An 18,042-nucleotide genomic window follows, 5' to 3' on the forward strand; every position below is an offset into this window, starting at 1 on the left:
TTAAAGGTAGTACCCTAGTAAAATGATATTTCATTATAAATGTATAAATTCATAATGGATTTTTTGATTGCGAGTTACGACACTATAACCGCGAAATATGTCACCATGAATGCGAATTCTAAGACTTTTACTATTTATTCTAGCATATTTAATATGAAATCAGACACTTTGACTGCAAATTCTGACACTTTGATTACATATTTTGACACTTTGACTCATCTTTTTAACCTTATGCATAAATATATTCGCAGTCACAAAGATACTATTACTATAAATATGCCAGCTTATGATTTCTTTAGATTCAAGGTACTTAAAACATATAATAATATTTGAAAATAAGTTTAGTAGATTGAGTAAAGGAAGAAAGCTTTTCCAACCTTTCTATTTACATTTACAATCTTCAATAAACCAACCCGAGAACCTTTACAAACATCAAGAAAGACGGTCATGATTGTTTTGAGTTATATTTTATAGCTTTGAGATGTGTGGTAAAATTCTTCTGTAATATATCAATTATTTATATATAGTTGTAACATCATTTATATTAATACCATTGATGTTGCAAAAAAATATATGTTCATATATTTCTGGATACCATGCTACCAGTTATCTTTGTAGATTGTATCCCTTGACGAGGGAAGTACTTACACTCCGTGCTTTTAACAATTGTTATATATGAAAACCCTTAAATACTGCCTATAGCGTATAGTGTTGATGTAACACAAAATGTCAATTCTAGATCCTAGTTACTCATGAGGCTGAAGGATTGTGTTAGGGATGTTAGTGAAGTTGCATTTATAAACAAAATGTTTGGTTTCATAGACTTTTCCATTATTTATGTCTTCCTAGGTTCATAATGTAAGTATTATTGTCAAAATATTTATAAGAATTTGCAAACTAGGATTAGCAGTAGTCAAATAGTGGAACGTTTGTTATGATAGACATGAAAATCGTATACAATGTCTGATTTTAAAGTAAATTTAGGTAAACTTCAAAATGACTGAGAACTCTAATAGATGGAATACATGCGTCTGACTTGAAAATATTGGTCACATAAAATGGACAAGAGTATTTTTTGCAAATACATGTTTCAATGTAAAGACTGTATGTATTCATGATGAAATTAACATGTTATCGACGGCTAAACATGAATTATCGATAACGCCACTTACTATGGTTATCCATGAGACATTCGACACATGTATTTTCAATGTAATGATATGGGAGGTAAATAAACATATATATGTATAATAACATTTTCGAAGGATATATACCTACATTTTAGTGTTGAAGGACAATAATTATAATATTAATGTGCATGGGTTAATGTGTACAGGTTTGTTTTGTGTACTCACCTCTTATGCTTATACACAGAGGGTTATTGAGAGAAAGATGAATAAGTATGTAACATGGGAGGCAACACACATATGCGATAACATCTTTGTTGTACAAATTCCATAAGGAGTTGTGTCGTATATATCTACACCATCACTTATATATGTGAGAAATGACACAATTGTGGTATACCTTGTGGGCACGTGATAACGACATTACGATGGCTAAACATATTTTCTGATAGTCATAATTTTGTTCATATTTACAAAACTAGTGTAGTGTATGAAGTTGCATATTAAATAGAAATTTTGCTTCCTCTACTGCCTCCATATCAAAAGAAATACCAATTAAGATGATGATTGTTTGCTCCTGACTGTTTAAGGAACAATTTATGTTTGGATTTTTCAGATAGGAGAACTTTAATTTTTTTTAATTAAATCGAGTTTAATATTATATCATATCCACTTTTATTTAAATTAAATCAATATACACATCAAACAAAAACATGAAAAAGCACAAACGTTACATATTTCTGCTTAAAATCACCTTGCATTATGTTATATGTGATACACCTGTGTACTTGCCACTTGCTTGAGGTGGTACCGAGCAAAATATTTGTGAACATCAAATAATTCAATGTAGCTTCAATTATTTCAAACACATGAAAACGTTGCGAATGATCGGAAACCGACTCATGTGTTTGTAAGATGCTTTCGATTGAGTTGATAAACTTTTTGTATATATTCAACCATTTTAATTATGAGCATTTGCATATTATATAATGCTAACTTCCTATCCTCACGGGCTTATGGAAGCGGTTATGAGATTCTTGTATCTAACAATTTCTCTTCCACATAATGATACACATGAATAATTCGTAACATAAAGTTGTTAGTAAGAGCATGTTGCCTAACATCAAGGTGATCCGAGTTATTTTCTATTGTTGCTCGTATCGAAGCACTTAATTTTGAGGACTAAAATAAAAAAAAAAACATTTTAAGACAATGATAAGTTCAATAAAATATAATTAAACATAAAACATTTCCATGAAATTTTCTTACCATTATACGAAAATGCAGTCTAAAAAATGACGTGTGATAAAATTGTATGAAATTGTTATGATAGTATGTTCTATAGAGGTTACCTGATATTTGTAGGTATGGTGTTAAGTGTGATAGAATGGTGATATTCGTATTCATAGTCAAAGTGTTATTCCATGATAATAACAGTATTCGAAAAGCTTCAAAAACCAACAAGTACCCTTCTTTGGAGCTTACAAAGTACGACTTTCTGATATCCAAATATCAAGTATGATATGTCCATGTATAACCCTTATTACAAATAATACGATGAAAAAAAATCCAACTCAAACAGAGTTCATATGAAAAAATTATCAAAGTTCAAAGTTGGGTTTTTTTTTTCATATTTTCATCAAGTAGCATACTTTTAACCTAAAAAAGTTTGACCTCCCAACTTCTAAATTTGGAGTGTGACATGTCATTGTTAGCCTTGTTATAAAGAACACAATGGAAAAAAAATCAGTTCAAACGAATTTCATATGAAAAAGTTACAAAAGTTTAAAGTTTGGAAAAATTGAAAATTTTGGAGCCCATATATACAAAAACCACTTTGTTTTGATAATTTTTTTCCCAGGCCACCATGAATTTCTTTGGTGATTGCATGCAAAAATTATGTCTATTTGGATATTTATTTTGATTTTTGGCTATCTTTAATCATTTTTTCTTATTTCTTTTCGAAATTATCCATGAAATCAATGTTGTTAAGATCAGCATCCTATATATGATCGTTTTTGGGTTTGCAAGATCGGAATCGTAATATCAGGATCAGGATCCTAAGATCCCACAAAATCAAGGATCGGATCGGATCTCGATCCTACGATCCTACCCCAAATACAATCCGTTTACGATCCAATTCGTTTTTCATAACTAGGATCATAGGATCGTACGATCCTACGAATATAATCATGATTTTGAGAACGACACATTAAATTACTAATAACAAAGAGACATCCAACTTTTTTTTCTTCATTCGTTAAAAAGGAAAGGGTACAAGTACAACTTTGATTTTGGGCCGGCGAACACTTTGTTTTGATGTGTAAAATAAATGAGGGACAAGTTGTATTAATAAAAGAAGTATAGGGGAAGTTGATGTAACTTATCCAACTACCAACCAAGCACATCAGATTCTTCCCTACACTCCACCACATACAAACACTTCCTTTCTCCCTTCTCCCTTCGATCCATCGCTTTTCCCTTTTTCCTAAACTAGTTTGCTCGATTCTACTCAACAATTCACTCTTCAACGCTTTCACCTAGCTCGCCGGCAACGATTTGTAGCTCCGGTGTGATCGACGGCTCCGATTTTCACGCTGGCACGCTGAATTCAACCAAAAAGGTATTTTTTTAGGGTTTTGGTTAGGATTTTGCTGTTTTAGTTATTTTTTTTTGCTTTGTTTTGATTTTAGCCCTGATAGACTAGTAATTCAGTTAAAACTCTGTCAGTCCATGATTTAGTTTGATTTGTTGACTTTTAAAAGGTTTGACCTCCTCGGGTTTCATATCTAGTTTGTAATTTTCGACTTTCTCCGATTCTGGTAGAGAAAAATAAACTAGGTTTTGAATTGGACTACTTCTAATTTATAGGAATATTACGAGTAGAATTTTCTACTCGTGTTTAGGGTTTAAGTCTTTACTGATACTTTACATCGGGGTTATGTTGTTCAACCTAGTCCAGTCGTATGGATTTTTGGGATTATTAATCTGATCCTTTAATCAGTTGATCGGTTGATATGGTTATGGTGCCAGGCTACCTTTCAGAGTCATTGATCTCGTTGATATGTCTTTGTGTTATTATCAAATTACTTTTCGCGAGCTGCAGTTTTCAAAGTTGTTTCTTGTAATCATGCTATATATAAGGGATATGGTTCATCTAGAAGAAAGCATGGACCTTTTTGGAAAGTAAATCATGATTTGTAGTCCTTTTGTGTTTTTAGATTGATATTTATACCCAATCCCAAGTTCAAATAAATAACTTGTTATTTCTTTTGATAGTTTCAAGAGCCGAGTGAAGACACCAACAAACTGAATCACAATGCAACCAAGATGGAAGTGAAATTACCATAATGGACAACACATCAAACAATCTACAGCTGACAATTGTCCCCGAATCAAAACAACAACCATCACTCTCTAATCAAGAAAGGAACCCTGAGCCTATACATGACATGCATCAAAGCCCAAGTTCTGATAGTGGGACCCATGTCTCAAATTCCAATCAAGAACCACCTGTAACACCCAAAAAAGCCTCTAACACATCACAGCAAACTCCTCCACCTCCTGGATCCATATCAGAAGCTGATCAAGAAAATTATATTGTGGCAATAAGGCCAGAAAAAGGGCTGGATAAATTACCACTGAGACGCAACATTGACAATCTTACCCCTACACCACAGTCTGACCAAGGTATAACTTTCTCAAAACTACCTGAGAAACCTACAGGGGATGGGTATAACTGGAGAAAATATGGTCAAAAACTTGTAAAAGGGAATACATTTGTTCGAAGCTATTACAAATGTACATTTGGTAATTGCCCTGCAAGAAAACAAGTGGAGCATTCACATGATGGGCATATCACAGAAATAAATTATTTATGGAAACATGAACATCCTAAGCCTATAAATACTCTTGTTAAAGGCTCAGCTTTTGTTTTGCCTATTCAATCAAAAGGATCTGATGACCTTTCTCTAGTCACATCTGAAGGTATTCACTATTCACTCATACCTATATTAAGCTTTATCTGTTCATTCCAACAAAGCCCTTATCTTTTGACCCATTTTTTGGAAACATCACTCTCTATTCAATCAAAAAAAAAGTAAGGGCTTTTTTGGAAATAACCCTAGTTTTTATTTGTCTACTAAATAATAAAATGTCATGTTGAAGACCATTCATCAGTCCATCCTGCAACATCTCATGAACCCGAGACCAATCAGCTTCAACTGGTTCCGGTAACTGATAATTCCCAAGAATTGGCAGTTTCGAGAAGCGAGGGTAATAATGACATTTCATCAGAATCCAAGAGACAGTAAGTTAATGAATGCACTACACTAAACTACTTAATACTTTAGAAAAAAAAAGATTTAAATATCGGGTTTTGTTATATGTTTTTCAGGAAGAGAGAGAATGAAGGGATTTCAACAAAGACAAACTGTGAGCCTCGGGTAGTTGTTCACACAACAAGTGCGGTTGATATTGTAAACGATGGTTATCGGTGGCGCAAATATGGTCAGAAATTAGTCAAAGGAAATGTCAATCCAAGGTAAACATTACATTACATTATTAAAAATCTTTATAATAATTTTTTTTTTTTAAATATATTTATATCTTATCTACTGATAATAATTTAATTTATGCAGGAGCTATTATCGGTGTTCAAGTGCTGGTTGTCCAGCAAAGAAGCATGTGGAGAGGGCAGCCCATGATGAAAAGGTGGTGATTACAACTTACGAGGGGCGGCATGATCATGATCTCCCGGCTGGTGGTCGGAATGTTACTCCAAACATCTCTGGAATCGGGACCGGAACCGGAAATGCTGATTCCAATGACGGGTCAAGGCCTCAACCGGTGGAATCTGGTGCTAACTGACTCAGCCTCTAACCTACCATTGTAGTGTTGCTTATGGTTTTGCTCCACGGTTGTCTATTTTAAATATATTATTATTATTATTATTGTTTTCTACCCTTAGGTCTTCTCCATGGTAGTCGAGTCACATAGTGTTGTTATATTTTATATTTACCCATAAAAAATTGTTATGATGATTGGCAAGATTAAAGATCGGATGATTTGGATGAGCTATAGATGTTATGAACCACTTCTTTATTTTTGGTTTCTTTTGACTTATGTTTGACTTATGTATATTGTTTTCTAGTATAGAAATGAGTTGATTAGTTCAACTGTTTGGAACTCTAATATACTCGTTATCTTTTTTCTGGTTATATTGTATTTGGGGTTTGTCTAAACATTATGTTTATTAGGTTTACACATTTGATTAACTTTTTTTTACACATCTAATTGTCAATTCTTTTAATTAGGTTTACACTTTTAGTTTATATATACATTTCAAATGATTTACAAACCAAACACAAACTTATCAAGAAAACAAATTCCACTTTGATTCAAAATCCTGATAGTTAAAAAGATTAAACATTCCAAAATCCTTTGATAAAGTTGGATTGAACAAAAACAATTCACAATCCAAATACCCCTAAATGTTTGGACACCACAAGCTCGATGACACCCTCCCATTACTCTCAAGTCTCAACTTATGAAATCAAGCAAGAACGCTTGGATGTCTATGGTGGATATTAGCTTGTCTTTATATCTCATGATGTCATTATTGGATTAGGTTTAAAGTCATGTATCTATATAGTTTCTAGGTGGGGCTTATCTTGTATGTTGTATCAATGGGCCACTATTTTCAAGAGCTATGATCTATATAACCTCCATAGGGGCCATCTCTATATCGAAAGGGACACCATGTATACATCCTAGACGGGCGGTTTATCGTTTAATTACTTCACCAAAACCTTAGGCTCGTTGGGATTGGATGAATTTGATTCTATTCCAAATTATCTCATTAACATCTCTCTATACTCTATACCTAACGGTTTTGTTGTGTTGTGTATGCACCATTATTATTAAAATGGTCTTACTGGTTTAGTTAAACATTAATTGATGAGATACTTTTGCATTTTTATTTTATTTTTAACATGTGGAATTAATATATTTTTTTATATTTTATTTTTGATCTTATTTTGATTGATAATCACTATTGTAAATAACGAAAGATAAATATAAATTTTGAAGTATTTTACATTTCTTATTAATGAACTTTTGTTTCTATTTTTATCATATGTAGATAGAATATCAATTGTTTGCTAGTTAAAAATAAATGTATAATAGAATTCGGTAAAAGTAAATGAAAGTATAATGAAATTAGTAAAATTCGTTAAATGTGAACATGATAATACAATCAAACGTATATTTTTCAAATTTATCATACACAATTAACTTGGAGTTCTATCATACATTATATTAATTTTATGTTCCTTACGAAACAATTCTTTTCTATGATTGGGCCGCTTTATTGTTTTTTTCTATTTTTTTTCCCTCTTTATCTCACCACCTAAGTACATGACCAGGTCCTATTCATCGAGTTACCCTACCGGTTAGTTTAACCCTCCACCATCTATATTCGTCTTCTACCTTCCACCGCTTCCATTTTCCTTCCATTTATAAACAAAATATGTAATATATTTTTACTAATATTAAAAAAAAAGTAATATTAAAAAAATATTATTATAAATGAGTATTTGTAAGAAGATCATAGTATAGTATAGCTGTTAATTAGATTTTCACTAATTATATTTAACAACAATAATCATCATAAATATTTTCTAGGCCATTTTAAAAGTACTTTTTTGAATTAATTTATTACCTTTTTGTGAAATGTTATATAAATTCTTTAACATATAACGTCCTATTTTAAAAAAAAAAACAATATAGAACACCATTTGTAAATAAAACATTCAGGATAACATTTTATTAAAACCTTCAAAACGTAACATCAGAATTTACTAAAAATGTTTCATAAACCAATATGCAGAACTTTCAATCTCTTGTTTTATAATCACAAATGTTTAATGATAATATAACCAAAAATTCTTAAGAATGCGGATGTCGTTTGCAGTCATACCGGGTTCTTTCATTTCTCTACCCGGAGGGTCTCGAAAAAGATTAATAAACAATGGGTGAACAAAAACTTTTACTGAGCAAACATAATAGTCACCCATTATATCAATCATATATCTTTACATAATACATACTTTCACATAATATTCATATATCATATTCGTTCCTAACACATACCGTTGGTGCCAACTATGTTTTGTTCGTTGCCCATGTTCCCCAAAGGGCTTCTCCTGGAAAGCATTACACGTTTACATACACATATATTGCTAACATAATAAACAATTTAGTGTAACTTACATGATCATCTTAACATTAATATTATTGCGAGCTAGGATGAACTTCCACATCTCTAAACACCTACATCCTCAACTCATTTTATTGTCGTGGTCAGGAATGATCAATTCCAAACATCATTCTCGTTCATCAAATATTCTTACATGACCAATAATAAATACTATCATAAATGCTTTGTTTAAAAATATGGTACCTAGCCTCCGATTTAATTCAAAGTCTTGATTATTTGGTTAAACCTATCGTAACATCCCAAAAATGAGGTACACTTATCATTATTGAATCTTTCCTTTTATGTCAAAATCAGTCGCTTAATATGATAAGTTTGCAAGTCAGTACTCGGGGCGTACATGTAAGTACGTGGGGCGTATGTGTGAGTATGCGCAACGTACTCATGCATTATGCAGATCGCAAAGGTCACCTAGTATGCTGGGCGTACTAGGCTCAAATGCAAAACCCTAATAATTCTTTGGTCGCTATATAAAGAACAATATGGTTTCATTTCTAGCCACCCTTATTAGCTTCCAACCCTCTCTAAAACCCTAATTTCGTGTGTGTAGCTTGATTGTGTATTTTTGCAAATTTTGAGTGGTTCTTGACTCTTGTAGAAGAAGAAGAAGGTTGTAGAAGAAGAAGAAAGTGCCATCCAACTTAGAGATCCAGAAACTCCCCACCTTTGTGCACCATTTTCAGGTATAAAGATTATACATTGGCTAGTGTTCTTCTAGATCTTTTTAGTGTAAGATTCATGAGTTTAAGTCCCCAAGTTTGCACCTTTTGAGTATTAAGACTCCTCAAAGAGTTTAAGCCGTCCTTTCATGTTTCTTGAGGCACATAGGTTGATAAAAATGCTTGCTTGATCCTACATTTGACCTCATGCATGAGTAAAGTACTTTAGAATGACTGAAATGGTGTTTTAGCCTCTCATAGCTATGCAAAGTCTTAAAGCCCATGACTTTATGGATTAAGAGGTCTTAAATTAGTCAGATCTATGGATGGAATGGTTGTCTTAACGGATTACGACCCCAAAAGTGAGGAAATGGAAGTCTGTGGAGGACGCAGTACGTACTCACATCTACGCAACGTAGTTTGGTATATCCTCATCGACTGCTTAATCTGATAGTACGCCCAATGTTAGAGGTCGTATGCCCAGTGTACTTGCTGGGTGTTGACTTTTGCTGACTTTGACTTTTGGTCAAATATTAGGGTTTTGGACCTAAAGAGGGTCAAAATGGTCCTTTTTGCCCCTAGAAGGATTAGCTGTGGACCTTGGACTTATGAGTGGTTTGGATCGTAATTTTAATTAAGGTTAATTATTTTGTTAACTAGAAGGAGTCTAGATCCGGCAGTTTGGGTGTTAGGTTTTCGTGTCATCAGTATCAGGTGAGTCTCCTCACTACTCTTACCTGTGTGAAGGATAACTGTCATATTATGACCAACTGGGTCTAGCTGTTATGCTATGTTCTGATATGTTATGTGCTGAGATGATACTTGTTGTTGATGGGTTTTATGTACTCTAACATTCCTATGGTGCACATACAACCCTAATGCTTTGGATCTAAGTTTTCTGTAATTATACATGCAACATTTTTTTCCAAAGCATATAACCTAAACTAGCATGCAATGTAACATTTAAATCATAAAAACAGTTAGAAGATTACCTTGTGTAGTAGCTTGCTTGTCTTTGACCTTTAGGAGCCTAGCAACTCAAGTGTGATGCCTCAAATTTCTTATAACAAACCAAGAACAAGAGAATGGATTTGAGAGAGAGGTTTGGGAAATCAAAATCGGCTAGCTACAACTCTAGTGTGCATTAGGGGGCCGATTTTACAGTGTTAGGGACTTCTTTTATAGCTTAGGATTACAACCATGCAAACCCTAATGACTCTTCATATTCCTTAGTCTTTTGGGCTAAACCTTGTTGGACTTTCACATAGGTTTAGTCCAACTTTAATCAACATGAGTCATGAGCCCAACTAGAAGTATTACTGATTTACCTAATCAGTCCCTGTAACTTTAATCAATTTCTTTTGATCACTAAATTAATACCAAATTAATTCTTGATCAATACTAATTAAATAATGTGATTTCTCAATTAATATATTATACTTATAATATATTAATAAATCATAATAACTTCTTCCTCAAATATCTATCCTATCAAATTGTTCCAAAGTGTTACAACCCAAATGGACCATGCTATTATCGGGTCAAGTACATACCAATTATAGTTAAGGGCTTAAACACCTAATCCAACAGTTGTAACTAGGGCTACTGTTAGCCAACCAGGGGTTACAGATAACTTCCCGAGCATACTGTTAGCTCACAGGGACTGTTGATAGTCCTAGGGTTGCTGATAACTCTTTGTTTTTTATTTTTATGTGTGGTATAGTGGAGAACTCACTAAGCTTTGTGTGCTTACAGTTGTTGATTTGTATGTGGAAGGTACTTCGCAGGACCGAGGGAAGGTGAAGGTTTGATTATTCACACACACTTGAAATATATTATTGGGATATGGTCTTTGTACTCTGATAACTATGAAACTTGTGTTTTGAAAAGATTTGTATTTGTCCTGGTTGTAAAACTATGTTTTTAGAAGTTTTTAAAATTTGAAAATTTTGTTCTAAAATTTGAGGTGTTACAATTTGGTATCAGAGCTCTGGTTGAGGGATTTGGATGGACCTTTGGGTGATTCCAGACTCAAACTGAGGGTTTGAACATTTTTAAGAACTTAACAAGGAATGAAGACTTTTTACAAGAGGAAAACCCAGAGAAGTAGTGTGTACAATCGACCAACGCTCGAGCGGTAGTTTTCCAAAATATCTCATTGTTAATTTTATTATTGCAGAGGAGAAATATGGTATTATGAGCAATTAGGATTGCATGCTAGCTAGGTGTAGGCTAAGGAATCTTGCTTAAACAGTATGAATGTTGCCTGATTAATGATGTGTTAGCCTAGGAATTCATTCCTTATGAGATCGAATCTACCTTAATTATTTGTCTGGCATATGCTTTATAGTTGTACATAGTTAGGATTTTATAGCCTTAGAATGCCTGATTTGGCCTTTCTTCATGTTCCTTGTTTGGTTGTATATTTGAGGTAGGATCATTTATTCGAATGTCTATCGAGTCTCGTACTATGTACGACTGGCATACACGAGGCAAATGGTGAGGGTAGCGGAGATCCCGTGAGGTAGAGCAGTGCTGGGAGTAGTGTAGAACTAGTATCTAGATGTATTTTGAGGTTCTCGGGAACCAGTAGGGTGATTCCATAGTTGTTATGAGGAGGTAGAGTTATTGGGGGTCTCGAGGGTGCTACCTGAGACGAATATAGATTGGTGTAGAAGGTAGTATTGGGCCTGTACTACTGAAAGCACCAGATCTGTACGCGACTCAGGAAATAACCTCGAGGGACTAGAGACTATGTAGGGGTATGAGTGTCGATATATGTGTTTAGCTTGTGCTGATGATTTTATTATTTCATTTCAGTATGGTGGTTACCCACGGTTCAGGCTCCAGCGACCCAAAGAGGCCGAGTGCCAGTGATGATAAGATTCGCAGGATGATTGTTGCAGAGGTGGCCATAACAATCCAAGAGGCTATTCCAGATATGTTTGATTCTATCAAGATCACACTGATTGAGACCTTTGATGAGCGCTATGTCGCTGTCTTTAAGCCACCGCAACTCTCGCTGCTACGAGACCTCCGGGGGGGGGGGGGATTCATTGTGGTACATGGAGTTCACCAACACGAAGCCACCCAATTTTGATGGGACTCATGATCTGATTTTTCCGCTATGAGATGGATCTCTGATGTCGAGGGATATTTCTATACATGCTCCTGTCCGGAGAATTTGAGGGGTTGGTTCACTATGAACCTGCTTCGCTTGGGATTGAAGGACCGATGGAAGTTTGTAACTGATGACTACATGCCTATAGTGTAACACCATAAGTTTTCAAACCAAATTTTTCATTTTTAAAACACAATAAAACTCATGTACATTTTCTCAAAAACCACAAGTATCTCAAATGTCAACAAATCCACAAGTAAAAATCACAATCCCATAATCATAAAAATAATCTCGCTACAGTGTGTACTATCAAGCTGATGCCTTCCCGCGATCCTGAGAAGCACCTGAAACACAAATCACACAACATGGTAAACATAAAGCTTAGTGAGTTCCCCAAAATACCACACACATAAATAATAAGCCTCTCATGGCTATAGCTCGGCATGGACCGTCTAGTCATGCGTCTCGGTGAGGAACCTCTGGTCTCACGGCTTGGTGTGGACCCCCCGGTCATGTGTCTCAGCAAGGAACCTCTAGTCTTACAGCTCGGTTTGGACCCTCCGGTCCTATCTCAGTGGAAAGCCTCCGGTCCCACAACTCGGTTTCGACCCTCCGGTCCTATCTCAGTAAAACATAGAATATATAGCATATACATAGCACATTGACAAATGCATAATATTACGTAACTCAAATACACACAAAAGACCCTCCGATCACACATAGATACCACTCATGGTAAGTATAGTGAGAGGACTCACCTCGTAAGCTAGCAAGTAATAATCTCATACATGAATCTTGAACTAGCCTACGCCTAACACATAAAATAATAATATCTAATTAACAGTCAAATCATGGCTCAAAATAAACTAGGTTATTATCTCTCTCAAACTCTTGTGATGGGTAAAAGACCATTTTACCCCTCCGTGGTTCCCATTCTCCCTGACTTGACCAAACCCTAGCGTTAACAGAAGTCAACACTCAAGTCAACTATCCATGTTGACCTGACTTACTGAGTGCATTTATGTGACTCGCCGAATCCCTTTATTCCTTCCGAACATTGCGAAAACCCAACTCAACTCGTCGAGTTGTACCATCAACTTGTCGAGTTACCCTTGTCCAGACTCATCGGGGAAAACCCTAGCCGACTCGTCGAGTCCCTTAAGTTGGTTTCTCATTTAGACGTTTTAAGGCGGATCTACCACTTCAAACTCTAGATCTAGGCTCGCAAGGCTCAATTGTCACATAAAGATTCGATCTTTACGTTCATGCATGGCATATTTTGCTCTAAAATGCCAATACAACTCTAACATGGGTGTTTAAGCACAATAACTCTTATATGGCTGAATAAAGTTAGGAGCTATGGACTCTATGGACCTTAAAAGGTCCAGATCTGATGTTTCAATGCTTGGTAAGCACAAGTAATACCAAATCTCAAGGAAATATGGAAAAAGCCCCAAAAGTTCCTCATTAGCAAGATCTAAACAACATGATGAGTAAGGTGATGGCTTTTACTGTAACACCCAAAGTTGGAAAGCCAAGAAAAGAAAGAAAACCCCAATTTTAAGGAGAGACTCGGCGAGTCCAAGGAGGGACTCGGCGAGTCTGAGCGGGATCCGGGTCGAGGTGTAAGCGACCGACTCGACGAGTCGAGCAAGGTGACTCGGCGAGTCTGGTCTGGGCAAGGAAAACCCTAAATCTGGGACTTGGAGCTTATTTAAACGCCTCATTCTCTTCCCTAAGGCTCCTTTAGTTCCTCTTTCACTAAGAACAATAAACCCTAGCCGCTATACTTGTTTTGGAGCAAGATCTAACCCTTGGTGAAGCTTTTTGGAGCTTGAGAGAGAGGATAGTCATTGTGGAGCAAGAAGGGGGCCTTGGATCTAGAGTATTTCTGAGCATTTAAAGGTAATAAATCGTTACATTCTCTCTTTTGTTTAATAGATCAACCTTGGCTATGAGATTTGGAGCTTTTATGCCATGCTTAAGAAACTATTTCGAGTTAGAAGCCAGATCTGAAGTTACTACTTCAGATCTGAGTGTATCTTGGCCTAGAAATTCATAAAGCATCTGTTCTTGGGTTGATAGTGAAGCCTCTTTGTCTTAAACCCTAGTTTGGATTGTTTTAAGCCTAGATCTCTTGATCTACACGTAAAGTTTGGCACTTTACGTGAGGGATAGGCCCTAGAAGTATGGATCTATGAGTTGGAAGCCCTGTTTGGCTCGAAAAGCCACTGCATGGATTAAGGACTGAATAGACTCGGCGAGTCCTTTGAGGGACTCGACGAGTAGTATGAAGATGGAGGCGAACTCGACGAGTTGGATGAACAACTCGGCAAGTCTGTTGAAGATTGCCTTGGACTTGGCGAGTCTGCTCTTGGACTCGGCGAGTCAAGTCGCGAACCCCAAACCCTTCGAGTTAAGGCTCAGTTTAGCGAGTTGAGTGGGGACTCAGTGAGTTGGACAGGTCAGAACTCGGAAATCAATGAACTCGGCGAGTCAATAGACTGACTCGGCGAGTAGGGTCAACATGGAAGGTTGACTTTGGCCAGGATTTTGACTTTGATCGGAGTTGAGTTAGTTGACTTTTAGAGGTCTGTCAGGCTAAGTGTCTCTTTGTTATTGGTAGCTCAGAGAGTTAGAGGAGCAGCATTTCAGACGGTGGTTGGTTAGCAGTCTGAGGGTTACCTGCAGAATGCAGCAGTTCAGGTGAGTTTCCTTCCAGTAGGAACGGGTCTAAGGCCACAATGCCGGCCCGTTCAGTTAGCAGTAGTTTCCGGACCTCGGTCCGATGCAGTAGTTAGTATGTTTGATGCCTTCATGGCCCAGACAGGATTTATGTGTTATGTGATCCGGGATATGGCCCGATGCAATATGCAGTATATGTGTTCATGATAGTTGATATGCTATGCTATGCTATGTTCAGTCAATTTCCAGACTTCGGTCCGATGCAGGGGGCAAGGCCCCAGTTAGTCCGGACTTCGGTCTGATGGAGGGGACAAGGTCCTAGTCAGTTTCCGGACTTCGGTCCGATGCAGGGGGCAAGGCCCCAGTTAGTCCGGACCTCGGTCCGATGCAGTGGGCAAGGCCCAGTATGTGCTTTATATGTTATTGTATGGTATGTGGTAGTTTGGGGGAGCTCACTAAGCTTCGTGCTTATAGTTTCAGTTTTTGGTTTCAGGTACTCAGTTTTCAAAACAGGAGCTCAGAAAGATTGCAATGCACACACCATAGTCAGCTAGCCTGGGATGTTCTAATCTGATAATAAGTTGTATTTCGAATTAATGCTAAGAAATTATGTTATGATTTATGTACGGTTTTTATGAATATGGTCTTTAGTAATGTTTTAAAAAGAAAATTTTAGATGTGATTTTTTGGGATGTTACAAGTTGGTATCAGAGCCTTGGTTTGAGGGATTCAGATACACTTCGAATGTGTCTGAACTCAAACTAAGGAAATGGTAAAAGGTTTTCAAAAGAAAGACATTTTGAAAGAGATTTTTAGGAAAGAAAGAGTTTTTGGAAAAAGCAAAAAGAAATTTTAGAAAGAAAATAACTTTAAAGAGAGAAATTGGTGTGGTGCATGCAATCAGCCGAGCTCAAGTAAGTACTCCCAAATTACCCATGCAAGTTTATGTGATGACTATCAGTTTCAGTTTCAGTTTCAGTTTCAGTAGAACAGCATGCTAGTATAGGAATAAGGATCTAGGAGGATGCCTTATGTGCCTGCTTTATGTGTTTCAGCTTTACAAGATTTGCATGCTAGTATTGAGTAGACAGTAGTAGGATAGCCTGTTTAGGTTATGCCCGATAGTATGAGCTTAACATTGTATGCTAGTACAGTATCTCGTTATGAGAATAGATTTGCTTGAGTAGTTTCCTGTATCCGAATGCTGCTTGCTTTGTGCTTTGTGGGACTCTGAGTGATGGGAGTTAGCCATTAGGTGAATACGTCACATCACATGTGATCAGGGTTGAATAATCTCAGAGTGTTGGATTTGGCCCTATTGCGCAGATCTTGTCTGAGTCTAACCGTTGTAGGGATGAGTCTTTTACTCGAAGGATTATTTGAGCCTCATTACATGTGATGGTATTCAGGTGATGACTAATTAGTATTATAAGGAGGCCTTCAGCAGCTGAGGACTGGTTTGAATGGAGTCAGAGGTTTCCCTAGGGCAAGCCTAGGATGAGAGTGGCAGAGATCAGTAGTAGTAGAGTGACTTGGTGGAGTTGAGGTAACTCTTGAGGAAAGTATGGATAGATGTGGAAGGTAGTATGGGCCCGTACTACTGAAAGAAGAGGATCCGTACTCGATTTAAGAGGGGCCGAGACAAAACCAGGGAACTAGTAGAGTGTGTGAGAGATCCCTCAACAGCGGTGTGTATATTGATCAGCAGTGTGTTATATTTTTCAGCATGGTGACTTTGCGCGAGATACCAGTTAGCAGTTCAGGTACCGGGAAGGGATCTGGCTCGGGCTCTGGAGCCGAGCAGCTTGACGATCAGATGAAGGAGTTCATTTCCGCAGAGATTATGTGCATCATTATCGATCAGACTCCAGTAATTTTCGGTTCAGTTAAAGAGGGCACTATGGAACTTATGGATAGTCATCTTGAGGCCTTTAGGGCCGAGGTGGTTTCAGGGCATATTGGGGCTCGTCTAGAGCCCGATTCTTATGAGGTTCAGGGAGATCCCATTTCCAGCTTTCGCCATCAAGGGATAAGAGTGAGTTAGGCACCCTGTCTTCAAGAGAGACCTCTGCATGATTGGATAGTTGAGGAGGTTTCGCGAGCCATTCGCGAGGTGTTGCCCGACATGGTCGCGAGGATTATTGATAGGTTGACTACGAAGCTCTATGATCAAACAAAAGTTGTTCAGATGATGGATGGGGTTGATAGGGTAGCTCAGGAGCGAGAGCCGGACAGGGAGTCGGAAAGGAAGAGGAAAACAGATGGGTCACAGGTAGCCACAGGTTCGGGCAAGAGGCCCAAAGGGTCGGATTGGAGATCGAGGTATTATCAGAGCCGCAGTCGATGCGAGAAGTGTGGTAGGTCACACTTGGGTGCGTGCAAGAGTGGTAATGGTGGTGATTTGGGCTGCTTCAGATGCGGCCGAATGGGTCATTTCAGCAGGGATTGTACTACTACCATCGCCTAGGGGCTTGACCTGATATGTTTCCATTGCGGTCAGAGAGGTCACAAGAAGGCCCACTGTCCAGGTGTGTATGCAGCAGAGCAGGTGATAGCTCCTGCGTCTATGTCTTCGAGTACCACCAGCGGTTGCGGGGGCCGGGCTAGGGCGCCCACGGCTCGAAGCAGATTGTACCGGTTGATTGCAGCTAGGGTTCGGGCAGCGCCGAATGTTGGAGGTATGTATCTTTTGCCTTCTTGTCAATTATTATTCATGATATTATTGTTATGTTGCTGCAGTGATATTTATAAGCGTATGTTTTGGGGTATCATATGACCTGTTTGTGATTGAGTCTTATGCCATCTGCATACCTTGGATGTTTGGTTAGTAGTCAAGGGTTGGGTTTTATCGAAATAGGTTACTTACGGTGCAGTAAGTGTAGCATGCCTTGGAGGGACTCGGTATGTCTTGCTAGTTCAGAACCGTATAAGTTTTAGAAATGGAGTGGTTAGATCCCTAGCTATGGTAAGCGTGGGATTCCTCAGCAGATTAATTATGGAATGGTAGCAAGGATTTGGATTTCTATTCATTGATCAGCGAGGTGTGGGCAGGATCGAAGTAGGGGAGAACCCTCCGAGTATGCGAGGGCAAGAGCACGCTGACCCGGAATGAGTGCGCAATCCTTGAAAAGAGAGGATAATAGCATAGCAATGGGTGGATCAAGGAGTTTAGAA

The 18,042-nt window shown here is 37.4% G+C and overlaps 1 protein-coding gene across 1 annotated transcript; it reads left to right on the forward strand.

Moving 5' to 3' along the window:
* Positions 1–3,507: 3,507 nt before the first annotated feature.
* ZAP1 (zinc-dependent activator protein-1) lies at positions 3,508–6,239 on the forward strand. Its single transcript, XM_078995347.1, has 5 exons — positions 3,508–3,750; positions 4,407–5,114; positions 5,295–5,436; positions 5,524–5,670; positions 5,768–6,239. The coding sequence occupies exons 2-5, from the start codon at positions 4,478–4,480 to the stop codon at positions 5,994–5,996; spliced, it is 1,155 nt and encodes a 384-aa protein (XP_078851473.1). The 5' UTR covers positions 3,508–3,750; positions 4,407–4,477; the 3' UTR covers positions 5,997–6,239.
* Positions 6,240–18,042: the final 11,803 nt, after the last annotated feature.

The sequence above is a fragment of the Lactuca saligna genome, chromosome 5, assembly GCF_052625555.1.
Source record: "Lactuca saligna cultivar CGN05327 chromosome 5, ASM5262555v1, whole genome shotgun sequence".
Taxonomy (NCBI): Eukaryota; Viridiplantae; Streptophyta; class Magnoliopsida; order Asterales; family Asteraceae; genus Lactuca; species Lactuca saligna.

What these genes read in the sequence shown, in the direction of transcription:
- ZAP1 (XM_078995347.1), top strand. Translation starts at nt 4,478, where the DNA reads ATGGACAACACATCAAACAATCTACAGCTGACAATTGTCCCCGAATCA. An exon ending in TTCTCTAGTCACATCTGAAG is followed by an intron (nt 5,115 to 5,294) that starts GTATTCACTATT and finishes GTCATGTTGAAG; the next exon opens with ACCATTCATCAGTCCATCCT. An exon ending in TCATCAGAATCCAAGAGACA is followed by an intron (nt 5,437 to 5,523) that starts GTAAGTTAATGA and finishes TATGTTTTTCAG; the next exon opens with GAAGAGAGAGAATGAAGGGA.